The sequence below is a fragment of the Manis pentadactyla genome, chromosome 14 (assembly GCF_030020395.1).
Source record: "Manis pentadactyla isolate mManPen7 chromosome 14, mManPen7.hap1, whole genome shotgun sequence".
Lineage (NCBI taxonomy): Eukaryota > Metazoa > Chordata > Mammalia > Pholidota > Manidae > Manis > Manis pentadactyla.
In genome coordinates this window covers 72177009-72204423 of record NC_080032.1, presented here as the reverse complement: position 1 = coordinate 72204423, position 27415 = coordinate 72177009, and the positions used below count along the sequence as shown (strand labels likewise).

General features: G+C 40.1%; 2 protein-coding genes across 6 annotated transcripts in view; one reads left to right on the top strand and one right to left on the bottom strand.

The window, feature by feature from the left end:
* The window catches only part of PDE6H (phosphodiesterase 6H), a 162016-nt gene that overhangs the window by 40670 nt on the left and 93931 nt on the right, over positions 1-27415 (bottom strand). The window contains exon 2 of one of the 4 annotated variants that reach the window (XM_036909195.2): positions 9246-9320. The exons of the other annotated variants lie outside the window; for them this stretch is intronic. Coding sequence (XP_036765090.2) covers positions 9246-9320 — 75 coding nt within the window. The remainder of the gene's footprint in view (positions 1-9245; positions 9321-27415) is intronic. 4 annotated transcript variants of the gene reach the window in all.
* ERP27 (endoplasmic reticulum protein 27) lies at positions 34-20186 on the top strand. 2 transcript variants are annotated; one of them, XM_036909096.2, is made up of 7 exons: positions 34-970; positions 1331-1431; positions 3165-3302; positions 13589-13705; positions 17286-17411; positions 18529-18726; positions 19571-20186. In XM_036909096.2, exons 1-7 carry the CDS (start codon positions 877-879, stop codon positions 19616-19618), a joined length of 822 nt encoding a protein of 273 aa, XP_036764991.2. In that variant the 5' UTR covers positions 34-876; the 3' UTR covers positions 19619-20186. The 2 variants fall into 2 exon arrangements, with proteins under 2 accessions (XP_036764991.2, XP_036765000.2); XM_036909105.2 differs by lacking the exon at positions 13589-13705 and having other exon boundaries at positions 158-970.

Sequence of the window (27415 nt, the reverse complement as noted above, 5' to 3'; positions counted from 1 at the left end):
AGAGGAGGAGGCCTTTACATCTCTAGGAACAGTTTGGTACCCCTATTCCAGAGCAATAGGCAATGAGCATTCAGAAGATGAATGGTAGACAACCTCAAATTATTCTATTTTATAGCATTACCGTATGGAAGTGTCTCTTGAGCTTGAGACCTATACACCCCACTGTCTTTGGGAATCTCATCTTGAATTTCCAAAGGCATCTATGGGCCAAATCAGACATTGTCTCTCTTCTGTTAAGACCTATCCATGGATTCCCATTGCCGAAGGAAGAAAACTGGCGCTCCTACACTTTGTGCATCATGCCCCCTACAATCTGAGCTAATATTCAATTACTAATAATTCTCTCACATTATATTTGCATCTCTGTGCTGTGGTTCTTAACCTGAAACTCCACCTTTGTTGCCTGGCAAATCTTCTTTAAATTTCTGCTTGGGCTCCCCCTGCAGGAAGAAAGCTTCACTGCACCCCACCCTGGATGGGTAGTCCTAACACCTTGAGTTCCTCAACTTTTTATCACCTTCCATTTTATACTTAAAACGTCTGTTTATCTGTCCATCTCTCCCATTACAATTAAGCGAGGATCGGCTGGAGCAGATGTTATGTTTCTTGGTATCCTTAGTGCTTAGGTCAATGCCTGCAGAGAATCTTTCTTTTTTTTACATTTAAATGAACCACTTGACTTTCTTCTGGTTGGCTTTGTTCTGAGGCCCTGTCACTGAACCTGGTCTTTTATCTCAGAGGTTGAAGGTTCCCCTGGAGCCAGCTGCAAAGTTCCCAGAGCACTACCACTACCACAGCCAACGCACTGCAGAGCGGGCTGCCCTGAACTGGCACCCCAAAAGCACGGGGCCCAGGGCTTGGAGGGGCAGCACAACGATGGGAGCGGACCGGTCCGGATGCCTGCTGTTATTATTACTCCTCATGAGCGGCCTGTCCCCAGAAGTTGCTGCTGAGGCTCAGGAACCCTCAGGTAAAAGGAAGAAGCAGGTGGGTGACCACAGTGTGCAAGTTCTCAGGAGAAGGTAAGGGAACAGGGTAGTACCCTGGGCACTTTTCCTCCAAATGTAGAACATTTCCCAGGAAATGCTGCACGTGGACTTGTGTTGCCTAGTGAAGAAGAGAAGTCTGGCATTATCCTTATGCTCAGCGATAAGCTGAGGTTGGCCTCCATATGTTGGTTAAAAAAAAAAAAAAGAGTAAGCCTTGGCCTGGTAACTGACCTCCTCGGCCCTAGTGTGGAGAGAAAAAGTACAGATGCCTTCCTTATTCAGAACTGCTTCTCCACTCAGTGCCCCAGCACCTCTGCTTCTCTCTCTCTCTCTCTGTCTAGATGGTCCCGGTGCTTCTCAGGAAGCTGTGTGGCTCACTGATGTCCCAGCTGCCATGGAATTCATCGCTGCTACTGAGGTGGCTGTCATAGGCTTCTTCCAGGTTTGTCCAGACACCCCACTTGCTGTTCTCCCAAAGAACCAGACATGTTCTATCTCAAAAGCCATGACAGTCACCTGCTGGCCAGATGACACTGCTTAGAAGCCAAGGGTCACAGTGCCTGCTTTGAGATTGTCAATCAAGACATCTCAATTTCAAGATATTCCCAGTGTCTGATTATGTCTTTCTTATGCTTGTTTCAAGAGTTGGGCGGATGCTGGCTGGGTCTCCTCATCTACAGATGCTTTGACGCTTAAGTCAGTGTCTGGATTGCTGAGGCAGGGGCCAGAGGAAACGCAGCTTCTATCATCCAGGCCATACATGAGTCGGTCGTTACCTCTGTCCAAAGCCTTGCCAAATAGGTAGTCCTGATCTTTCCCTTTGTTTGCTCTGAAATGTTGGAAAAGGATGATATGTTATGTATTGAAGGTGTCGGCCTCCATCTTCTAGATTGGCTGCCTGGCTGATGAAATGACAGGGACTCATTCCAGCATTTATGTCTTTCCTGGAGGTAACATCTGGCTTTTCTCACACTGATCAAGCCCCCTCCTCTCTCCTTGCAGACTTTCTCATACACTTCCATTCATTAATTCCAGTTCACCACCCCCCTGCCCATTCTGTGTACACAACTGGAAATAGCTGCAATGAGATGCAAGTCAGGAAGGAAGACTGGGGGTGGGGAGGTGGGGAGGACACGTTTTTCAGTGAGGAGAGATCTGAGCTGTAGACAGAAACAGCTGCTTGCAGAAAGGCAGGGAGGGTGAGAACCTGCGACTGGAAGAATGTGCAGTGACTTAACATAGCCACCAGAGGCCGTCCTTTGATTCTGAGCATTCTATCCCAAGGCGGAGAACAAGAAAAGGGAAGCCTAGATGAACAATTGTGCATAGCCTCGAATGAACTCCACACGCCCTTGGCAATGAGTAAGGTTCCAGCTCCCTCTGCTTGGCCCCAGATGGAGCATCTTGTTCTCTCTTGCACACCTTATCCTTCAGCGCAGAAAGATATTGGGAAGAACATGTTCACTCCTGGGCATTACCTGGGGCTGCTGCATGCCAAGGTCCAGTGACAGCAGGGAAAATGATGCCCACTTGCTACAGAAGGACTGGAATCATCACTGAGAAGCGGCGTCCCTGCTCCCTCCTGCAGGCCTGGGTTCTAGAGCTGGAGGGACTCACGAACAGTATCTTCATGAGCAATACCTCAGACTTATATGCCGTGGAAGGGGGACTATTCCCATCCTGCCCAGACCTTTGTTAATAACAGGTCGGAGCTTCCATTTTAATATCTTTCATTCTTTGCATTTTCTTTGTTGGTCCTTTTAACAGCACCTATTTCTTATTTTTGCACGTCTTCTTTCCTCTACAAATTGTTCCAAAACATTTGCCTCTTCGGGTATACCAGAGACAACACAGCCCAACTGTGCTGGCCTCTGTGATTTTGGGGCCCTTCTCAGCTACTAATAAAGTGCAAGTTCTACGGTGAGGCCAGACAGGAGCCCCAGGCTTAGCCACAGTTTTGTAGTTACCCATTAACCCACCCAGCTTGTTAGGAAAACGCAGCAGTGCCACTACAAATTTAGCTCACGTTCTCAGAAGCACATGGGCTTCACTGGACACTAAATCAAGTCGGTGATTTCTGCTATGAGTGAGCACATTTCTATTCCTCATTCTGTTTCTATGTCTCTCCCCTCCACAACAACCCCTGTGGGGTTTCTTTTTCCCTCTTGTTTTTAGGATTTAGAAACACCAGTAGTGTCCATATTCCATAGTATGGTGCAAAAATTCCAAGACGTGTCATTTGGAATCAGCACGGACGCCGAGGTCCTGGCCCACTACAACATCACTGGAAATGCCATTTCCCTCTTTCGTCTGGTGAGTTGGGTGGGCTGCTCAAGCCTTCGTCCAGTGCTTCTTTAGGTTGTGGATTCACACACTTGGAGACTAGAAAGTGAAAAAACTTTATACCTTTAACACTAACAACGGTGCCAGAGTCAGGGACAACAGGTGACAAGGATGATGGCTCAACTCAAACTTCCTAAGCATATACTGTCATAAAATGGAGAGAGGATGAAACTGAGAGTCAGGAGATACGGTTTGTAGCACTGCTTTGTCACTGACCAGCCATGGGGCTTGGGGGAGTCACTGAACATCTTCTAGCTTCAGTTCTTCCCCTTAAAAAAAAAAAAAGAGTTTGGACATATCTCTAAGATCATCTTAAGCTCTAAAATTTTATATTTTTCTATCTTTGGGAGTTCACTTACATTTATAAAGCATGTATTAAGCCATTACTGCATGCCCTGTGCAAGATACCAATAATGAAAACATGTTAAATATGCCCTTTGCACTCATAGATCTTAAAATATAGTAGAGATCATAAACAATTGATGAATATCTACAATGTAAAAAGCATCAAGATGGGCAACATATTATAAGAGTTAAAGGACAAATGCAGTGTAGGAATTCTGACAACAAATTTACAAAGGACACAAATGAACTGGGGTTTACAGGACAGACACAATTTGGACAAAGTACAGGAGAATTCATGGCTAGAGTGACCTAGCCAATTTGACTGGATCTCAGGGTACAGAAAGTGAAGAAAAGGTTCTGCGATGATAGTTATCAAAGTACAGAAAGAAGGCCATGTTTAAAGCCAAGGTGTTTAGAAGTAGTGAGGGCAGAATAGGGATTCGTGATGCTTTAGTTGGTGTTGACTTCCCACTGTTGGTGGACTATCAAGTAAAGATGTGCAGGGTCCACTGGAAATGAGAAACTGGGGCAAAAGACAGTTTTCAAGACTTCTGCTCTGAATGTCCTCCCCTCTCTAGCCTCCACCCTATCCCTTTCACTTCTCATCCAAATCTCCTTTAAATGTATCTTATACTCAGTGTCTCCAACTTCTTTGAGCTCTGAAACATACTACTATCTAGTTTATGCCCCATCGCTCCATTAAAACTGCTTCGCCCATGTTAGCATGGCTTCTGTATTTCCAAACCCAAGGAACACTTTTTAGGTCTTACTTTACTGGACATCTCTGCCCTATTTGACATTGTTGAATTCTCTTTTGTCTTCAAAGAGCCACTCTCTTGGGCTTCCTCTTCTTCTCTTGGTCTCCTAGGTCTGTTCTCTTTCTCCAGGTACACTCCTCCCTGACCAATGCTCTTCCCAGTCAAGTTCATAGAATTCACGCCCTGTGAAAGCAGAGACTATTTTGTTCACGACTTCAACGACAGAGCCTAAAAAAGTGCTGCCATGTAAGCAGATGCTCATTAAGTGTTCTCCTTAGGTAATATAATTCTTTCTCCTGTTTGACTATTATGTGTTTGCTGTGGATTTGGATTTTTTATCTCTAATCTGGACCTCTCACGATTCAAATGCCTTCTCCCCTCACAAGCACTACAGTCTTAACATGTTCAAAATTAAATTTATCATCTGCACCTGCTAAATTATGTTCTTTCCTCTGAAACAATTTAACTGAATGGCTATGTTCATTCAGTCTCTAATTTTTGCCAATTGTATCCCCAATCTTGTTTAATCTATATTCTCCTTCACTCTTTCTCCTTCATTCCTCATTTAGACTCTGACCATCTTTGGCATAAATAATTTCAGTAGCCTCTTAATTGATCTCCTTTTACTATATCAGGCCTAATTTCTAGATTGATATCATGGTAATGTATTTCACATGGAAATTGGACCACGGCACTCCCTTGGTACACACTCTTTAGTATTCCCCATTTCTTACAAGACCAAAACCAAGGTATTGAATAGTACACATGGTCTTTATGACCTGGCCATTACCTGCATCTCTAGTCCCTTTCCCAGCTGAGGGGACCCTAGGCTTTACTCTCTCACTACCCAACTGTACACAGTCTGATGTACAATTCCATGATTTCATACAGGCTGCTCCTCTGCCTCGAATGGCACCACCATCAAGAGCCACCTTTCCGCTTAGCTTCACCCAGTTCCCTTCTCTTCATATTCCAGTGGAACATATCCTTCAGGCAGCACATCCTTTGGAAAGCCTCCCTGAATCTTCAAATTGGCCTATTCCTCTATACCTCTATATCTCTATTTTCATTTACCCCTTTGTAGTGCATGTCATGCATTCCTGTGTCTCTCTCACCTAGTACCCCATTAGACCATGAGCTATTCAAGGGCAGGAACCTGACCTACTCACTTTGTATTCCTAAGGTTTACAATACATCTCTGCTACCTAGAAGTCACTCGAAAAGTGTTGAGGAACTAAAAGTAGATGAGTCCCTTCTGCAATCCTTTCCCCACCTGAACAACAGTTGCAGGTTTGCATTTCCACCATTGTGAAACAGGATTGAATCAAGATCTCGTGTGAAAAGCTTTGCTAAGAAAGATAAGGAAAACTAAGCTAATGCTTTTAAGGCTGCCATTGAATCATTGGTAGTAAACCTTCAATAGAAAAATTCTAACCCACTACAGCTCCAAAAGCACTTCTTTCCCAGTTTGTTGTTTATAGATCTTATAAAGGCCTGATTTAAAGGTCTTAGTACTACCAAGATACAAATGTGGGAAGGGAAATAAGTGTTTCCAATGTCTCCATGGGCTTTACAACCTCTAACGGGCACATTAGTTTTGCTCACAATTTATTCTTTGTAAAGCCCTGTTGATGACTTCCCAGAGCTATTTACTGATCTTTAGCATCTGTTTTTTGTTTACCACTAGTGACAGAACTACTCTGGATGAACTCTTGCGACCGCTGAGGACAAATTATTTATGTGCCATACCAAAAATAAACATATTGGTTCCCCTACCTACTCCATTGGCAGGTCTGGGAGAGGTTCAACTAATGCCATGCCAGCTTTTAGATAAACAGTTTTTTCTCAGTTTACACTTTCAAAAGTATAGTCTGCATTTTAATAAGATTATTATTCAGGAGTTTGGGGTGACTTTTTTTTAAAGGGAACCTCAACCAAGACTATTCTGTTTTACATATGGAAACATGAGCCCGTTGCAAATTTTCTGGCACCCACTTTCATCTTAGACCTATAGTTTGTGCTGTTTGTTTGTTTTTAGTGCCTTATTTATGTTAGGCATTACACTAGGTATTTTCCAGTGGTCTTCCATTAAGTTCTCATAAGAATATGAAGAAATCATTATCATCCCTGCATTGTCAATATGAGAAGGAAAGTTCCATGAGATTGACTCAGTTGTCCAAAGTCTCATACAATAGAGGACATCTGATTCATACTGAGCACTGCTGTCTCCAAAGCATGCATTTTCTATGATATGATAGTGACTTCCTAAAGTACTTACCCCTGAAGAGAAGTTTTGTTTTTTTCTCCTAGATTCTATCTACTCTAATGCTCCTCATTCTAAAGCCTACTTATTGTTTAACCACATTCTCCTAAACCATTTCTCTATTCCCCTGGCACTATTTAATCAAACTTCTCAAGATTTAATCTGAGCAGTATATGTTTTGGCAAAGAAATCTCAGGATGTAGATGTAGAGTATAGAATTTTCAAGTGTAAGAACATATTTAGAGATAAGCTGAAATAATAAGTGAAAAAGTAAGATTAAAATTAGTTGACATTAATGGATACTTTGAAATATTGGGGCAATAAGAAGCCAACAAATGCTATATATATGGGACACATCATGCTCCAAAAATAGTGTAGGCCAACTATCTAATCTATCTTCCCAATTCATAAAAGCACAGTGATAAGCTGTGTATGACAAACTGTCTCTTGGTTGTGTACGACAGCTTATCCTTCGTGAGTGTGGCTGTAGGGAGACCTCCCCCTCAACCCTGCCAGGGTCTCCAACAGGACAGATATTGTTACCCTGACAGAAATGCAATTCTAGATTGAACAGACCATGAGTCTGTCCTAAAATGGAATTTCAGATATTACTTGAATGTTTATTCTGCTTTGGGTTTTCTCAATCACCCCTATTTTAAGAAATATAATTAACCTAACTTTGACCTAATGGGATAGTGATGGAAACACAGTGAAAGTATTCTTTCATTCCTTTTATAGTTATTTGCTTGATACCTATTAAAAACGCACCTTGCCAAACAGAGAGAATCCAAGGGAACTAGTGCATGAAATTAAACTGATAAGAAATGCAAGCAGCAAGATATGTCAAATTATTCAATATTTTTTGAAGTATTTATTCACCAAATACATAGTGAGCTAAGTAGCTTACAAAAACAAATCCAAGGACATGAAGGCATTTGTTTAACAAATGATTTCTCAGTGTTACCCCAGATATTTAACACTGTAACTGGTGGTGTAAACCAATATGATTTTAATACATTTTTTATGAAACATTGGGTTGTTAATTAGAAAAATGCATAAGAATTCTAAAGAATATTGCTGAAATACAAATGAATGGAAAAAGAGTGATTAAATTTGATGGTATGATATAGTGTCTACAACCTAAAATAATCCACATCAGATATTTTTGAGGAGACTCAAAGTTATATTTCAATGTGGCAACCCTTCCAGTTTACTGTTTTCATTTTTCCTCTGCTGCCACTTTTCTTGAGGAGAAAAACAAAATGATATCTCAAGTAAAATTCTTTCCAGAAAGAAAAATATATGAAAAAAAATTTTTCCCCCAACTCTGGATTCCAGGGTCAGATTTTCTTTCCAGTGCACTATGCAAAAAATTCCCTTTACAGAAGGGGGATTTCCTGTTCAAACGTTGTTTCCAGGAACCCTACACATGAAACTTCCAGAGTTTATTAGTTTAAGAAATAATGAAAGAATCAGGCATGTTCGTTAAAAGTACTCCTAACAGGAGACACTTTGGAAGGATGGTTTTTATTAAAGCTCTTTGCTTCTTAAAGAATGTTATCACCACTTAACATCCTCTGCCTCCAAAATACTGCATTCCTCAAGTTCAGAAACACCTGGGGTAACTTGGCATTTCCTGCTGTCCCTGTTCTGGGAAATTCGAGGGACTGCCCAGAAGAGAGAGCAGGAAGGTGGCTTCTGGCCCAGAGCACAGACCCCAGGCGCACAAGTTCTTAGAAAAATAATCAGGAAGTATTTAGACACATTAAATATTAAAAGGGCCCTGGTTATGATTATAATAATGATGATTTTGATGGTTGCAACTAACAAAGCCGTTAGTGCGAAGGAGACACGCCAGCAGGCAAACCAGACCCTGAGCAGCAGCAAAGATCCTGTGTGCTCACTTTCTTACTCTCTTTCCCCTTCTGACTGGAGAGGAGACTGGGGACAGGGCTAGGCAAGGACTGCACCTACGCAGGCTTTTCCTCTTGCTTTTATATTCCTGCCCCAAGCTCTCTACTCAGAACTTTGTGAATTCTAAAACAATTAAATATACAAAGGGAGTTCACATTTTAAAATATCCTGTGGTTTGGGTGAATTTATTTTCCAAAATTCCTTTTTTTTTTGAAATACAAACATTTTCTGTACCTCAGCATTTATTTATGTCACAAATTTGAGTTGTGAAAGCAGCCAGAAAATGAGGTGATTAAACTGCTGAGTGAATGTCAGCCCTTCCATGTCATAGTGCCTGCTATATAGTAGGCACTCAGCAAATAACTCATACACAAAGGGCTTATAGGAGAATGACTAGACTTGTCTAGAATCAATCAAAGTAACCATAGAGAGTGCACTGGACTTCTTGGAAGTTCATATTGCTTTTTTTAACTAAGCTGATGGGAGACCATCTTGAGCAAAAGAAGAGAAAAATAGGCAATGATGGTTACGAACAATAATGAACAATCTTGAACTCTTTAATTACTTTATTGTTCAGTGACTTCAGTTTACCTTTGCCTGACCTCCCTGTGTATAAACTAAAATGACACGTACCTCTGACTTTGCTGGGGAGCTTGGGAGAAAAGGATGATTCTGATCCAGGCAGGGTAAGAGCTGATCAGGTAGGACCTACATGAGATGTAGGGAGACACAGATGTAAGGAAAAAGGGTGAAGGAGATGTCCAAGGACTGGGATGCCCCGAGGATCTCAAAAGTAATCTGAACTATTACTGGAAACAGAGCTGTTTAAGAGCTAGCCCTGATCATTTTATCTATAAGCATAGTTGCTGTGGGTGATGGAAGCTATAGCCGTGTCCTTATGGGCATGAACAGATTCAGGGAGGAGAATGGGAAAGCCTGGGAACAATGATTGACAGTGTGAAGTCCTTTTAATATATCTGAGTTCAGTGGAAAGGTAGTTCTCAATGCAAATCTGGGATAAAGGACCAGGTAACTAGACGGCCATTCCACCTGAGATGATTTTTTTTTAAGCTGGGAGAAAAAGGACTTGTGGGGTTGCTTTGGAGAACCAGCAAGAGAGAGAAACGTGTCTAGACTAAGATCTAGAAGAAAGTGGAAACCTAAAAGGTAAACCTGTATGAAGACCACTTTCCATCTGGGGTGGGTGAGGGGTTTTTGCCCATTCTAGATGAGACTGGGAGGTTTATTGGCATTTTTGAGACCCTAAAAGAGCCAGAAAAGTAAATGTTGAAATCCAGGGCCCAGAAGAAGAAGTAGGGGTAAATCTATTAAAATACTCTTTGCCTCACTTTAGGCATTAAAGAACAGTACTCTAAAAACAAGGATGAACCCCAGTAGATCAGCCCTCCAAAGACTGGTGCACAGTCAAGTCATCACAATCCATGAAGTTTGATTAGGGTGATCACATATACACAAATACACACAAACACACACACACATACTGTACACATATATAATTATATGCTATGCCTTATCCATGCCATAGTATAATAGCTGAAACTCAAAGAGAAAGAGAAACTTTTTAAATCAGAGAACAGATTACCCTCAATATAATTTCAAAGAGGTAATACTGAGACTCTTCTCAGTAGAAAGAATGGAACACAGAATATAAAGAGTTGTATTTTGCAAAAACTGAAGAAAAATAACTCAACTGAGAACTCCAACCCAGCAAAAAAAGTCTTCAAAAATAAAGGTGAAATAAAGATATTTTAAACAACCAAACTGAGAGAACATCACCCAACAGATCTAATTCATATTAAAGGACACACTAAAAAGTATTCTTCAGGCAGAGGGAAGAACATCCCAGATAGAAGCTCAAAAATAAAGGAAGAAATGAAGAGATGCCAAAATTTAAATATGTATATACATGCAAATCTATACTGATTATGTAACAATAATAATAATAATGTGAGATCTGGAATGAAAACATAAAATAATATCGCCTATAAGTCTTGAGTGTGGGGCCAGGGAATGGAGTGAAAGGAGTGAACTATACTGGAATATTCTAACGTCTGCATTGTCCAGGGAGAGGGTGGACTAAAGCATGCAGGTTGAAACTCAAGCTGGTAATCCTTAAGAGAATAATTACAGTCTGGGTAACCTCTAAGCCAACAAAGGGGAAGAGGAATAATATAAAGTGCTCAATCAATTCAAAGAGGGAAGAAATGAAGGAAAATGGGAAATGAAAGAGGCAGAGCCAATGGCAAATGCAGATTTCATTAAACATATTAGTAATAACATCATATAAAAATAATCCAACTAAAAAACAAAGATTATCAGACTGGAGTAAAAAATACAGCTATGTGCTTTGTACAAGGGATACATCATTTTAAAACATAGGGACACATGTAAAATATAAAGAAAGGTCAAGTGTAAAGGGATAAAGACATACCATGCAAAACACTTCCAAAATAAGCTAATATTAGCATATTAATATTAGCTGATCTAAGAACAGTAATATTAGCAAAGTACTCTTTTAGGCAATAAGCATCTCTAGAGATAAAGAATGATGCTTTATAATGATAAAAATTGCAATTTGCCCAAAAGAGTTAACAATTCTAAATTTCCATTTATTTAATACACAGCCTGAGAATTTCTAAGCAGAAATTGACAGAATTGAGAAAAGTAGCTAAATCCACAATCACAGTGGGAGATTTTAACACTCCTTTTTTGTTAGAATAAACTGTTTTTTTTTAAAAAAATCTATGAAAGTTTAGAAAATTTGAACTATAAAATTAACCAAATGACCTGATGGGCACATTCAGAATGCTGTATCCAAAAAATGTAGAATATACATAATTTCAAGAATATATATAATATATTTTGAAGTTGAAAAGTGATATAAATAAGATGTAGAAATTCAGCTAGAAATCAGTAAGAAGAATATAATAAGAAAATCTTACATTTTAAAGTTAAGAAATATGATTCTAAATAGCTACTTAGACAATAAATGAGAGAAATTAGAAAACATTTTGAAATGAATGATGATAAGATTTACGTAAAAATTTATGGATTCATTTATGGCCTTCTAGGGAGGAAGTGTGCAATCTTCATGTATATTTTAGAAAAAAGTAATGCTAAAAATCGAGAATCTAAGCACCCATTTTAAGTAAGAAAAACTAGTTACAGGTGGATTTTAGATCTACTGTGAAAGACACAATAACAATGTTCTAGGAAGTAATGTAAGAGATATCTTCATGGCCTTGGTATAGTCAAAGATTTTTTATCAAAACACACACTAGCTATAAAGGAAAAAATTAATAACTTCTCCTACACTGAAGTTACCTTCTGTTCATGAGCAGTCACCATTAAAAGTAAAGGTCTCATAAGAGAAAATATGCAATGTAGAACCAACAAAGGATTCATATCCAGAATATATAAAAATATATAAAAATATATAAAATATATAAATATACATAAATATATTTATATATTTTTAACATATACATATATATTAAAAATATAAACATAAAAATACATAATTTATATTTACATATAACAGAATATATAAATATATTTTTTAAAAAGCAAGAAAAAGACATTTCAATAGAAAAATAGGCAAGCAACTTGAATAGATACTTCATAAAAGAGGATATACAGTAGTTAATCAGGGAATGCAATTAAAATCACAGTGAAATACTACCAGTATTTACGAAAATGAGTAAAATTAGAAAGGTTGATAACACACTAGAAAGGTTGGTAAAGATGTGGAGCAACGGGACTTTTCAAACAATATAGTTGCAAGTGTAAATTATTATCCACTTTGGAAAATGGCTTGGCATTTTCTGCTAGTTGAAAATATGCATACCTTATAATCAAAAATCCTTATCCTAGATATATGGTCAACAGATACATAGGCATACATGTACCAAGAGACATGGGCAAGATTGTTCATTTCCTTATTACTTTAATAACCAGAAACTGGAAACAACTTAAATATCCATCAATAGTAAAATAAATAAATATTGCAAATTTATGCAGTGGAATATTATGCAGCAAGGAAAACAAACTATAGCTACATGCAATAACATGGGTGACTCGTAAACAAAATGTTAAGCAAAAGAAATAAGGTACACATAAAAAAAGTGCTTCCATTTACATAATGTTAGAAAACTAAACAATAGGATTAAGCGATGCAAGAGGTAATAAGAGAAAGGATGAAATGGTCACCATAAAAATCAGAAGTGTGGTCACCCTTTGGCAAAAAAGAATGTATTTTTGATCAGAAGGAAGCACAGAAGGCTTCAGGATCCTGACAATATTCTATTTCTTCACTTGAATGATGGTTCCACAGTTATTTGCTCTGTGATAACTTACTGAGTTTTATATTTCCTATTTCATGCTTTTCTCTGTGTTTTATTTCACACCAAGAGGGTCCATAAATAAAACATAAATCTGATCGTGTAAAAGGCTCCCCTTGCCTTCAGGTTAGAATTTAGTCTACTTGCAATGGCTTCAAGGTCCTTCAGAAGTCTGCCCCACTGACCTTGCCTCTCTCCTACCCACACTTCCTACTTTTATATTCCTGGTAAACTAACAGTAGCTTCCAGAATATGTCATCTCTCATATTTTTGCCCTTTCAAATACTATTCTTTATTTAAAACTCCCTCCCATCCTCATTCATCTGACCAAGTCTTGGCTTTTTTGCAAGAGCTACCTTTTCCTGGAAGCCCTCCTGCTCCTCCTTAGGTGACATGTGGGCCTGTGATGACACCTGCCACATTCTGGGGACATTTCTGTTCACATCTATGAATCCCACAGACAATGTGTTCCTCAAGGGCAGGGAACACTTCCTGTTTACCTTTATGTCTTTGGATCTTAAGTTAGTACCTGACGTGGTAAATAGGCCAGAAACATTTATCAGTGAGGGAATAAAGACAGAACGGTGATAGTTTTATCCTCTTTGTGTTACCCAGGTGGATAACGAGCGACTGGATTTAGAGAGCGAATACATTGAAAGCATTGATGCCACCAAATTAAGCCGTTTCATTGAGATCAACAGCCTCCACTTGGTGACAGAGTACAACCCTGTGGTAAACAATACTAGCCTCTCTCTCCAGCCCCTTAAGTCCCTGTCTCAGGGAGGGTACTTGTCTTCATAGCAGAGACCTTTTCCTCCAGGAGCTCTCTGATCCCATGGCCAATAACAACAGTGACTGTTAGTAACTGAACACTTAGTCAGTCATATTGCCATCCTTACCACCACCCTTCAAAATTGATAGGCTTGTCTCTATTCAACAAAGAGAGAAAAGGAATTAGAAAAATTAAATGACCTAAGAAAGACAGAATGCAATTAAAGTGACCGATTCAAAAAAACCTTCTGAGTTTTGGTGCCTCAGAGTGTTCAGTTCAGGCAACTCTGATCTGAGCAACACTCTGACCATGCTTCCCAAACAAAACTGCAATTCCTGCTGATGGTCCTTTTTCTTCCTAAAGCATTGGTAACCAATACTTCCATAAAATACAATAAATTAATAGACAAATGAAATTTAAAAAAATAAAGCCTACTGATCACATATTTGGATGTCACATGAATATAAAATTCCCATAAATGTCTTTATAAACACTTCTTCCCATTTTCTGTGCCTACCTCCTTGTGAACTAGTAACTCACAGTGTTTGGTCTGGCACCACCCACGTGTGCCTAGCCCCTCACGGCGACTCAGCTTTCTTTCTAGGTTTATCTTCCTCTGGTGTTGCGTGCTGCATAAGGTGAAGGTGTTGGTCCGTGCGTCCTGACAATCTTCCAGGCTTCTAACACTCCCCAGCTTACAGAATTCCCTTGTATGTCCTGTCTTTTATTTTCCCTAACATAGATCATAGAGTGACAGAGTATTAATTTCCAGTGATCTACATCAACTCCGAAATGTTGGGCACTTCCTAATAACAGTATTTTTTGAGCATGTCATGATTTTTAGAACACACAAAGCCCTTTCCCACTCATTTTCTCATTCAATCTTCACATTGATTTTTTTTATTTAGAGGAGAGGAAATTATTATCCATTTAAAATTAAAATCCATTTTAGAGTGCAAAACATTCAAGATCCAAGTGACTTATTCAAGATCACACAGTAAGTAGAAAAGCCATAATTGAAAGCAGAAAATTTAACTCATGATGCATTAGTTTATATTGTCTGTTTCCATTTTACAGGAGAGGAAATTGGAGTTCAGTAACTTCAAGGTCATATACCTATAATTCGAGTTTCAGAGACAGCCCTCTGTACTTGTTTGTCTCTGCTTTTTCATGACTGCTCTGCCTGACTGAAGCCTGTGGTTTTTCCATTGCCCCACACAGCTTCAATAGGAAACACCTCTTTTCCTGTTGACTAAATTCTGGTCCACCTCTGACACCATATTTGTACCTGTGGAGTGGTGATTCCATATCCCCTTTTGCTAAGATTCCAAACAGGCACACATCGGGGGGTATTGGCATTAATATCGAAAAGGCATTTTTCTCCTAGACCATGTCATTGAATCTATAGAGCTGCCAGGAGTGAATGTGGACCAGAAAAGATGGTTGTTATGGCCCTTGCATGTATGGCCCTGGAGTTCTGCAGGCTAACTAAGGCAGGAGCAAGGACAACCTTCCTGAGTTCTTATGGTTGGTCCATCTCCTATCTTAAAAAATAGTGACACATTTTTTAAGTTCCACATTAGTAGCGAAAGCAAATCTCATCAAGAAGTCAGGCAAGAATTCCCTTAGAAAACAAAGGTCAGCTTTTACTGTGACTTTTCATTTCCCCAAAGTAGTATTTTTCTTATTTGGAGATCTGCTTATAGTACTATAACTATTTTTCATCTGCTCCTCGTGCAGAGGTGTGCACCAGTAGCAACTGGCCAGAAACTCACAGCCATGTATTTGGCCTGTTGTGCAATTTTTAATGCACATACTCAGTACTCAGTTTCAAGGTAAAAAACCTTGCTGTATGTTAGGATTAAACTAAGCACTTCTAGAATGGCCAGTCCCTTCTAAGACAACTGTACCTTTAGACCCCTTAGCTTTGACTTCTTACCTCTTCCCAAGAACTATCTTCCAACTTAGCTCTAGGAGGGTAGGTGCATGCTCTAAATTTAAGTAGCAGAATCTAAAAAAACAAAAGACAATTATTTAACATGCAGCCTCCTAAATTTAAAATCTAAGAAGTGCTTTTAAATTCCAGGGAGAAGGTTTTGGGAAAGAATCCTTTGGGTCCTCTTTGCTTACATGTTGGCCAGTAGAGTTGGACAATCTCTACAGATTGTGCGGCGTAGCTCTGGAAGGATCCTGCCTAGTTGCTCCTCTTCACATCATTCTGGAACTCTGCCCAATGGTTCATTAACCCACCATACTCTCCTGCTTCCTGTGCACATATTAGTCTTACAGCAATGCTTTCTGTATTTAGAAGGGAGAGGTGAAAATAAATAGGATTAAAATAGAGATGCTTTTAGCATTAGTTCAGGAAAGTGGAAGGAAGGGAGCCAGTGCCAGTTTCACTCTCTCTTTCCTCTCCTCGTTGGGGCTCATGGCTGCCCCACAGCCTTTCATCACTGAAACCTTTATGGCAAATCACCATCACTAATCAGCAAAAAAAGAAGCCAATGCCTCTAGTCTCCTGAAGAGCTCATCTTATCACTGATCTGAGGCAGACTGGTTTAAAACCACACTTTTGTTAAAAATGTTTGTATGGACTTTGCAATCATCTGTGTGTGAGGCAGTACATCCTCAGGGTTAAGAGCATGGACTCTGGAGCCAGCTTGCCTGGTGTGAATCCCAGTCCATGATTTTGGGAGAATTTCTGCCTCAGTTTCCTCATTTATAAAACTGTGACTTTGAGGATTAAATTAGTTATATGAAAGATCTGAAAACAGTGCCTGGCACATAGTCAGCATTCAAAAGTATACATTACTAATATGTAGTCAAAGATCATGCTGTAAGTGTATCTGACTGCTCTTGTAACACAGAGGACTGAAAAAGTAACTACTTTTTCATGGTATATTTATTGTCTATTGATGTAAACATATTACCCCAAAATTTAGCAGCTTAAAACTGAAAAAAAACTATTATCTCACACAATTTCTGTGGATCAACAATTTGGAAATGACTAGACTATGTGCTTCTGATCTGGTAGCTCCTGTTGCAGGCATTGGTCAGGGGAGCAATCATCTGAAGGTTTGACTGGGGCAGACAGATCTGCTTCCAAGATGACTCTCTCACATGGCTGTCAAGTTGGTGCTAGCTTTTCGTATGAAGTCTCAGCTCCTTGCTATGTGAATCTCTTCCTAGGGCTGCTTAGCTAACATTGGGTCTGGCTTTCTCCAAAGCAAGTGATATAAGAGACAGTAAGGAAGAAGCCACTGTCTTTTATGACTTAACCCTGGAAGTCACATTCCATCATTTCTTCCATATCCTATTGGTTACTCAGCTCAGCCCTGTTCAGTGAGGGGAGGAGGGATCCACACAGCTGCATGAAAGAAGGCTGAGACTTACTGAGAGCCATCTTGGAGGCTAGTTACCATTTATGTTATAGATGGACAGATCTCACTTATGTTTCAGTCTACCTATTTACTGGGTGGCCACTAATTTTTTTTCTCCCTTCTCTCTTTCATTTGACTATCATACATTTCAATTTGCCAGACAGTGATTGGCCTATTTAATAGCCTGATTCAGATTCATCTTCTACTAATGATGAACAAGGCCTCCCCAGAGTATGAAGAAAGCATAAACAGATACCAGAAAGCAGCTAAGCTCTTCCAGGGGAAGGTAAGTCTGAAATGGGAGATACCCTTTGTCATACTCAGTGCCAAGACACTCAAATAAGGGAAGTGGGGCCAGAGAAGTGAGAGAAATTAGGAAAATGAGTATAGGTAAGAAATAATGTAAGAAACGGGACATAACAAATCACATTACTCTGATTTAAAATTAAGTATTTTGTATTTTGTGCTATTAAAACTAATGTAATCATGCCTTCCCTTAATGACAAGTCTACTTCTTTTCTTCTGCATTGATAAATGAAGAGAAAACAGAGATCCAAAGATACTGAAAATAAAAATCACCTATTTGTCACAATGTGGTCACTCCTTGACATAACCTCTTAAAGTTTAGACATCAGGTCTAAACATCTATCATGTGCCTGCTGCCTACTAGATTTCCAATCAATATTTATTTCTTTTCCTTCCCTGATTTGTGCATTTCTGCTTGATATCATTGAAATAATAAAACTTCAACCACTTCAAAGCTACTACATTGAACTAAGGAACTCTTCAAAGATGAGGACTGTCTGGTAATAAAATAAGCTGACTTTCTGGTGATTATTTCCCTTATGCTAGAAGTTTTCAGTGTTACTGACTATAGATGATCCGCTAACCAGACTATTATAAAGATTTCTACTTTAGGTAGAAGGTTTCATTTAATAATGAAAAACAGTTAACATTTATCAAACACTTACTATATGTTAAATTGTACTAGAAATATTAAATGCATCCTCTCATTTTATCTCCCCCAACAAAACCCATTTTGCCCATGAGAATACTGAGTCTCAGAGAGGCTGAGTAGCTGTGTCTAGTCACACAGCTAGAAACTACAAGAGGCAAAATTTAAGTTTATTCTCTGCTTTTAACCATTAAGCTATACTTTCTCACTTAGCTAGTCACTAAAGTTGCTTCTGATTCTACGTTCTTAAAATTAAACAAACCTGATCAAGAGATAAGATGCCAAAGCAGTGCAAAATAAGAAGAAATTGATTCTAACTTCATTGAGATTTGAATTGTGTAGCACAGCCCATGAATTCAATCAGTGTCAACTACAGCAGTTACAAAGCGTCTCCTTTCTCCTTAGGACCTCAAATAGTTCTTTCTCTTTCAAATTTGTCCAAATGCAGATTCTTTTTATCCTGGTGAACAGTGGTGTGAAGGCAAATGGAAAGGTGATATCATTTTTCAAACTAAAGGAGTCTCAACTGCCTGCTTTGGCGATTTACCAGACTGTGGATGAGGAGTGGGATGCTCTGCCCATAGCAGAAGTTTCAGTGGAGCATGTGCAAAACTTCTGTGATGGATTCCTGAAAGGGGAACGGCTGGTAAGTGAGAGACTTCAGGTGAAGCAAGCTGAGTTGTCTTCCTTTCTATGTCCTTTTATCCTGTCAAATAAAAATCTTTGGGTTCTCCTGGATTTGATTAAGAACAGAGGTAAAGATATGGGAGCAACCTAAGTGTCCATCAGTAGATGAATGGATAAAGAAGATGTGGTACATATACACAATGGAATATTATTTGGCCATAAAAAGAAAAGAAATCCTGCCATTTGCAACAACGTGGATGGACCTAGAGGGTATTATGCTCAGTGAAATAAGCCAGGCAGAGAAAGACAAATACCGTATGATTTCACTTATTTGTGGAATATAAAAACAAAGCAAACAGATGGAACAAAACAGCAATAGACTCACAGACACTGAGAGTGACTAGCAGTTACCAAGGGGAGAGGTCAGGGGAGGGAGAGGGGGATAAAGGGGCACAATAATTCACAACCACAATATAAGTTGGTCATGGGGACAGCAGTACAGCACAGAGAATATAGTCAATGATTCTGTAACATCTTTCTACTTTGACAGATAGTAACCACACTAGCTGGGGTTAGGATTTAATAATATGGGTAACTGTTGAACCACTGTGTTGTACATTTGAAACCAATATAAGATTGTATATCAACAATACTTCAATTAAAAAAAAAGCAAGGGCACATGAGGAGATGGTGGTGAGAGGATAGAGCCTTGGGAATAGAAGTACAAAAGCACATTTGGAAAGGTCTTGCCTGTTTGAAGGAGCTGAGCTTTGTACACCACCATTCTGTTTATGGTATAATGGGGAACAAGTTCCATATAAACAGCCTCCAAATCTAAATATCAGTGTCATGGTATTTTTCAGAGAGAAAATCATGAACCAGAAGAGAAGACTCTAAAGGCAGAACTCTGATTCTGATACATCTGCATACTACCAAGTATCTACAACATGAGAAATTAAAAAGAGCAACTCAAACCACAGAGACACTGAACATCAGGATCACCAGGCCTTGGGTGCAGGCATGTGTACACACACACACACACACAGCTCCAGCCTGCTCCTTAAAAATCTCATTTATGCTTCTGTCCTTTTTTTTGAATTTTGTACACTCTCTCACTTACCATCCCATTTTCTTCTATGCATTCATACTGTGTAGGCCCATGCACTATCATACACACTATGGAATAGAGCCTTTGAGAGATACTATGATGCCCTAAGATGGAAGGATGTTCCTAGAGGGAGGTTGTTCTGATCTGCCATTTATTATTGCATTTGTACACTGCACATGACTTACATACATCATAAATTCTTCTCTTTCAGGATTACTTAAGGGTTAAAACTACTTTACTCATAAGCACATGTCCCTCTCACACCAAGAACAAAAGGATGGTTTTAAACAGCTTTCTGGAATTTTTTTTTTGGCAGAGTTAAATGATGTTTCCAAGTCTCTTAACTCGGCAGAAACAGACTATGTATAAAATACAAACTCCCCTTGTAAATTAATAACTGCATAATAAATAAAAGGCAATAAGATTATAGGAAAAGACTGGCATCTCTTTGTAGGCCAAACCTTTTGCAAACACCCAGCTGCCCAGCTAAGCAATATGTAACACCTCACCCTTCAGTGCCCACTATTAGTGCCAGGCCATAAGCCACTAATGTGTTATTGTTCACTCTGTGCGTGGGATGGGAGGTGGGTAGAGATGACCCTGAATGGGGTATAAATGGTGTAAATGCTATAAACTGGTATAAATGTGGCAGAAGAGGTAGGAATTGAATGAGGTAAAAGGTTGGAAATGGGAGGGAGCAGAGGGGCACTGGGAGCAAGGCCAGCCAGGGCTGACGAGGCACCATCATTGCAGGTGAGGTGTGCGCTCCAGCCCATGGGGGGCGGAAGGAGAATTTGGCTGACAGTCTCTGGCCCACAGGCTGTTACTGTCAACACACAGATGCTACATTGTTCCCAGGAGGCCCTTGGCGCAGAAGGAAAGTGCCTAAGTGCTGAAGAGCTGAAAAACCACAGTGTGCACCGAAGGGCTGGTCCGAGGGAGAAACGAAGTGTGAAAGGCTTAGTTGTCCCTTTCTGTGGGGAAAACGAACGCCACAGCCTCCGAGCTGGGGATCAGCAGCTGGCAAGGACCCTGAAAGCGTGCACTCAGCAACATGAGGCCCGTGGGTTCTGAGAAGGCCATCCAGTCCACCCGTGCAGCTGCAGAAAACCACCCAGTCTCTTGCTTGAGGCTGAAAAATATTCCTGGGCTAGGCACATGCCAGAAGCCTCCCTTTGATCCCGTGAACCAGAGCTCTTGACATTCAGTCAGGAAATTCTTCCCGATACCCGGCTGAGGTCATCTAGCCACATAAGCGTCTTTCTTCTTACCTACACTCCATGGAAATTCTCAACGGCTGCCAGTCACCTTATCCAAATGGTGCCTTCAATTCTTGCTAATTGCTCTTAAAACCCTTACCCACACTCTTTTTTTCTCTGTACTCATTATCCAACTCTCGTACCTTTTAAAAAAAATTTCCAAGTCATTTAATTCAGTTTATTATTGTTCTCTCTACCTCCTTCTCAACTTTCCCTCTTTCTTGCTTAAAATAGTGGTATTCTAAACTATAGTAAGAATTTGGTAAATGCTACAGGATAAATTCCTGTGAGCTATATTTTGTTCAATATTGGGTCAATTTTTCAATTACTTTACTTGTGTTTCCTTTGACAACTGTGATCAACACTGACCACAGAGATCTTAATATTTTTACCGTGCATTTTGCTGCTTAATGACATTCAATAGCAATTTTATATGTGTTGCCTTTTGTATGCTTATTTTTGTCTTTATGGTATTGAATTATTTCTTCAGTATATGGCTCTCCAAAACTGCAAGAAATTTTTGCCTGTTTTCATCACAGCCAGTCCTGTTCTTTGTAGCTCTAGGGATTCATGACCAAAGAATGGAACTCCTGCAAAAAATATTTCTAAAGGTTCTCATTCACTCACTAAAGATCAGACTTAATATTATAAAGTTAGCATTATAAAGTTCTATAATTTCTAGATCTTCTCTGTCTTGGGGTAATATCTTCCTAAGACTCTACATTCATTTCTCTAAGGCCATATTATTATTGAAATGTCTAGATATCCCTTAGCTAGTTTTCATTATTGAATCATTCCTTGGCCCTAGCTGGCAAGACTGCCACACTTTCTCTTTAAAGTATGAAGAAAGCGGTGATCCTATGCGATACAACTTTACCAAAGATATTGGAAGATTTGGAAGACTACAATGGAAGGAATGGGAGAAAGGCATGATTCAGAGGAATGCCGGGAAAGTTTGTGTTTGGATCTTACCTCTTCTGTGTATGTGGCTCTGTGACCTTAGGAAAGCCGCCTGTCTTTGAACTTCAGTTCATTGAAGATAATACAGTAATTCACAGGGTTTTTTTTTTTTAATATATTGCAGAGTGATAATACATAGAAATAAAGTCTGACATTACTTTTACTTTTTAGCTTACTATTACTCTGCCTTCTCTGGGTAAAACTCATTTCTCCAATTTTCAGAAATTTTGGAAAAAGACAGGTTTCCTACAGGGTCTTAAAATAATTATCATGGGAGATCTCACCCTCGAGATTAAAAAAGTATTTGAGATAACTGTTTTAAAATGTCTATTTCATCAGATCACCACTTCCTTCATACTTTAAAGAAAAAGTGTGGCAATCTTGCCAACTAGGGCCAATGAATGGTTCCATAATGAAAAATAGCTAAAGCTTTATTACTATTCAATTATACTAAGGCCAACAGATCAGGGGGCAATTGCTATTGAAAAGATAGTTAGTTACAGTTCCCAAGAAGAGTGACTGCAGGCCACATGGGAAGACCAGGGTTGGTCAGGAGGCAGAAGGAGCAAGGGGAAAATATGGGCAAAAACAGTGATAGTGGTTTCCATGGGAAGGAACAGGAAGGCAGGGTAAGCAGGCTTAGGATTGGCTGGTTTGAATAATTTCTAGAGCACAGGAATTGCCCCTCCCTGTCTCAAACCGGGCCCTGGGATAACTAGGGCAGATAGATGGTGACCCAGCATGAGAGCCCTGTGAGAACTCAGTAAAGGAGGTGTTTGGGTCAGCTCTGAATTGCTTGGTTGGCATATGAAAGATGCTCTAGCAGGTGAGTTGTTATACTCTGGGAGCTGGCTGGCCCTGCAAGGAGCAATATCTCCAGTGAGCAAGCCCCAGATACCAAAGCATCAGTCACACAGTGTTAACACGACACTCTAACACCCACCTGGCATGGGATGCCTCTCCCAACTCACCTAGTTTGGTCATGCTACAAAGAAAAGCATGCTATCTTCATCAGGCCCCTGCCAATACACACTTACTGGGGGGGGGGGGGGGGCGAGGGAATGGGTGCTAAGTGATGCATAATGGGAGAGCAGTTTATTTATTCATATTTTCATTCATTTATTTAAATACTAATCAACCAGGAGTGAGCCAGGCAAAACTGCCTTCTAAGAAAGCAAATTTAGCCTTGGGTGATGAGCTGAAGAACAGGAAGTTTCCACTGTAGTGACAACAGACAGCATGGAAGCCATCAGACTGACTTTGAGTCATGGACAGGGAACAGGAAAACAGGGAAATCTGTATAATGGAGAAAAGGGATGCTGTAGAGAGGGGTGGACAGGAGGCTGGCGATGGACCGAGGAGGTCCCAGAGTTGGGGAAGGGACACCACAAAGGGAAAGAGTCTACTACAAAAGGGAAGAGGCTCATCGTGGACAAACTTTATGTCACAGTTGAATTTGGAACCAGGCCTAATTTTTTCACCTTTCTGAAAGTACCTGGTTTTCTAAGCAGAGGAAAATAAAACAGGGAGTGGGATGTATCTGACTCATGCTCCAAATTACAGTCTTTCACACTTCTAGAGAATAAAAAAAGGAGCAAGTTAAAAATATCTTTTAAGTTTGGAACCTTTGGAGAAAAGGTACTCAACAAATCAAAGAAACAAATGAATTTTAAAATTATACGTCTGAAGATTGATAGGAGAGTCCTTCAAACCATTTCAAAGATAGGCCAGTGTATCATTCTTTTCTTCTCCTTCTGTAACCAGAGGTCATTATTTCTTGGATTTTACAATGAATAGCCGAGTCCCACTTGGAGCAGAAGGTGAGGAAGAGTGAAGGGTAAAGGGATTCAGCTTCTATAGGTTATAAAAAATGTGGAATCAAGACTTTAATGGTTCCTTGTCCAAGTAGTTGTATTAACTCTTTCTTTAAAATCAAAGAATAATTGCCATATAGTAGTATTAGTTGCAGAAGTACAGCATAGTGACTTGATATTTAGATACATTATGAAATGGTCACCACAGTAAATCTAATTACTATCTGTCACCATACAAAGTTGTTACAAAATTATTGACTATATTCCCTATGCTGTGTATTACATCCCAATATCTTATTTATTTTGTAACTGGAAGATTGTACCTCTTAGTCCCCTTCACCTATTTCATCCATCTCTATGCTTCCCCAGCCCCCCTTCCCTCTAGCAATCATCAGGTTTTTTCCAGTATCTATGAGTCTGTTTCTGTTTTCTTTCATTTGTTCATTTCTTTTATAGATTTCACATATAAGTCAAATCATATGGCATTTGTCCTTCTCTGACTGATTTCACTTAGCATAAGGATATCTAGGTCCACTGACATTGTCACAAATGGCAACATTCATTCTTTTTTATGGCTTAGTAATATTCCATCATATACATGCACCACACCTTCTTTATCCACTCATCTATTGATAGACACTTCCGGATGTTGGCTCTTATAAGTAATGCTATGGTGAACATTGTAGTCCACATGTCCTTTTGAATTAGTGTTTTCACTTTCTTCAGATAATACTTAGAAGTGGAATTGGTGGATTGTATGCTGGCTCTATTTTTAATTTTTGAAGAACCTCTGTACTGCTTTCCATCATGGCTGCACCAACTTACAGTCCCACCAACAGGGCATGAGGGTTCCCTTCTCTCCACTCCTTGCTACCACTTGTTATTTCAGTTGCACTAAATTTTAATAGCAGGATTCAATTCTACATTAGGCCCACTAGGCTTAATATGGGAACACAGTGTTAGCCTAAGTCTGAGGAAGAAAAAAATAGACGTGATTTGACATAATTCTGGCTGTGGTGCAGTAAGAATTTTGAAATGAACAAACATGTTATGCTAGAGGTCATCTTTTCCAGGAAGAAGACTCTGAGACTAAATTTCCTCACAGGAAGTTTATTGGGCAGTGCTCTTGGGACCTGTGGGGAAATGAAGAAAGTAGGATTTGGGCGGAAGGAAAAGTTGGGCTGTGACATAGTCACAACAGAGGCTCAGGTTCTCCCATGGGGATATTTAGTGCTGAAGTGTCCTTGCAGAGTTGTTCCAGTTGGAGAATGGGGGCCAGACCTTCATACATTCATGTGGATGATATGATGCAAGCTGCACAGAGAAAAGGTATATGATCACGGGAAAGATGGGTCACCTTAGCAGAGGGAAATCTCTGGCTTGGAGGTTGGCGAGTGTGATTCAGCTAAGAATTGTTGTCTATCAATACACTCAGCAGCTGGGGTGCTATGGCCTGAATGTTTGTGTGTCCCCAAAATGCGTATGTTAAAGCATGATGCCCAGTATGCTGATATTAGGAGGTGGGACCTTTAGGAGGTGATTGCATCAGGACAGCGGTGCCCTCGTGAATGGGACCAGTACCTTTACAAAAGAGACCCCAGAGAGATTCTTTCTTCTTCTACCGTGTGAGGATATAAGTAGAAGTCTGCAGCTCAGAAGAGGGCTCTCACCCGACCATGCCTGCACCCTGATTTCAGACTTAATAACCTACAGAGCTGTAAGAAATAAATTTCTGTTGTTTAGAAGCCACTCAGTCTGTGATATTTTGTTATAGCAGCCCAAATGGACTAAGACATGGGGGAAGAGTGCATCTGACCTGGAGAAGTTGGGGGTGAGATGCGTGGCTCACCACAGCATCCCCCACACGTGCCTAGAACAGTGTATGTGTTGGGCTTCCATAATCACTGTGCCAATGCCATGCAACAGAATGAGGAAAGAGTGAGTTTATTTTATCAAAGAAAATATGTAGTGCTTTCACTGACTTGGGAGTGGAGACCAACATATGCCTATGTTGTCTACACAGAGAGGATTAGGGCAGGCTTCCAAGGGCGGCATGGGGGTGCCCGTTCTCAGTCATTCACCCATTCGTCCCTTTATCAAGCATTTACTGACTGCCTCCACCATGCGATGAAGAGGTGACAGGAAGCAGATGAGACCCCACACCACGTGATGGCGATGCCAGCCTTCCCACCCAGCCCTCAAGTTCCTGAGTACAGGACAGACATAGAGTTCTCCAGGGATTTGAGGAATGGTCTGAATTTCTAATGTATTTAATGGATATTCAAATATTTTAATGATGTTGATGGTGATAATGTACACTCAACAAAGATAATATGAAGACTTGAACAGTGAATTTATGAGTGAGCAATGACTAATGTTAGATTTAACTCTAAATTCTGACCGTCATGTTCATTTATACCAATTACATTTTGTGGACCCCATCACATTTCTTGTTAAGTATCTTTTCCCTTTATGTCCACAGCTGATGGTGCCTGACCTTCCTGTCTGCACTTCCTGCTCCTCACTCCCGGTGGTATGTCAACCTTCTTACTAATAATCACTCACCCTGTGGTCCATCCTTTACTACTTCCCTGCCATCTCACGGCCTCTGTCTCTACTTGTACCTCCATCTTCACCTCTTCCTGGGGTATTGCTCCTGGTCTCTATATGGGGCAGAGGTTGAGGCAGGTTGAGCACAAAGGGGAATAGTCAGGGAAGGAAGTATCTGGGGGAAGTGGATACACCTTGAGCAGTATATGGAAAGTTCTGGCTCTGTCCTGCCATCACTAGGCTTTACACTATGACCATGAGAATCCTACTGGTCCCAAAAGGCACTCCACACACGTCGGCAAACATACCACAGAATGAGTGACCATCACTCCACTACACTTCGGCAAATGTGCCACAGAATGAGAATGGGTAATTACTCAGGGTCTGACTCCTTAGACCTGCAGCCTCTCTTGAACTAATTCATTTTGCTCACTCCACGGGGTTTTTTTTTCCTCTTAACATCACTAATGACATGCAGGGCTGGAGAAGGGAAGAGGCTCAGTCAGTCAACAGGTGGAAATGTTAGGTGTATGTGGCAGGCAGGTGGTCTGTGGCAAGGTATTTCCATGATTGTGAAATGCAAGAATAGTAGTGCCAATGATGTGATGTTGATTTGTAAGGGGAAGGAAAAGAGAATCATTGCCCATTTGGGACTTGCTGGCATTTGGAAAAGAATGGTAGACAGTGAGGTTAAGGCTGGATATAATTATGGAAGCCCGACCAAGTGTGAAAATGGCAATTCACTAAGGGCTATAGTTTTGGAAGTGTCACCATCCAGCTTATGACCCTCCTCTTCTCCTTCCACCTTCTCACTTTCTATTTATTAAATTACAGAATATTCAAGTTCATCAGGGTTTCCTCAAGGAGAAAGTCACCATTTTCCAGTGTGTGTGATTTTCATTACATCTTAGCTCCTTAGCATAGCCATTTCCGAAAAGCTCAAATCATAAAACACGATTCCCACATGGTTCTCAAATGCCTATTTTTAGGCATGGTACTTTCAAGTTCCAAGAAGAG

Bases quoted from the DNA above. Each gene is read 5' to 3' on its own strand.
- ERP27 (XM_036909096.2), top strand. From the start codon at position 877: ATGGGAGCGGACCGGTCCGGATGCCTGCTGTTATTATTACTCCTCATG. The intron at 13,706-17,285 runs GTAAACAATACT...TCAATTTGCCAG, and splicing joins TGACAGAGTACAACCCTGTG to ACAGTGATTGGCCTATTTAA. The intron at 17,412-18,528 runs GTAAGTCTGAAA...GTCCAAATGCAG, and splicing joins CTAAGCTCTTCCAGGGGAAG to ATTCTTTTTATCCTGGTGAA.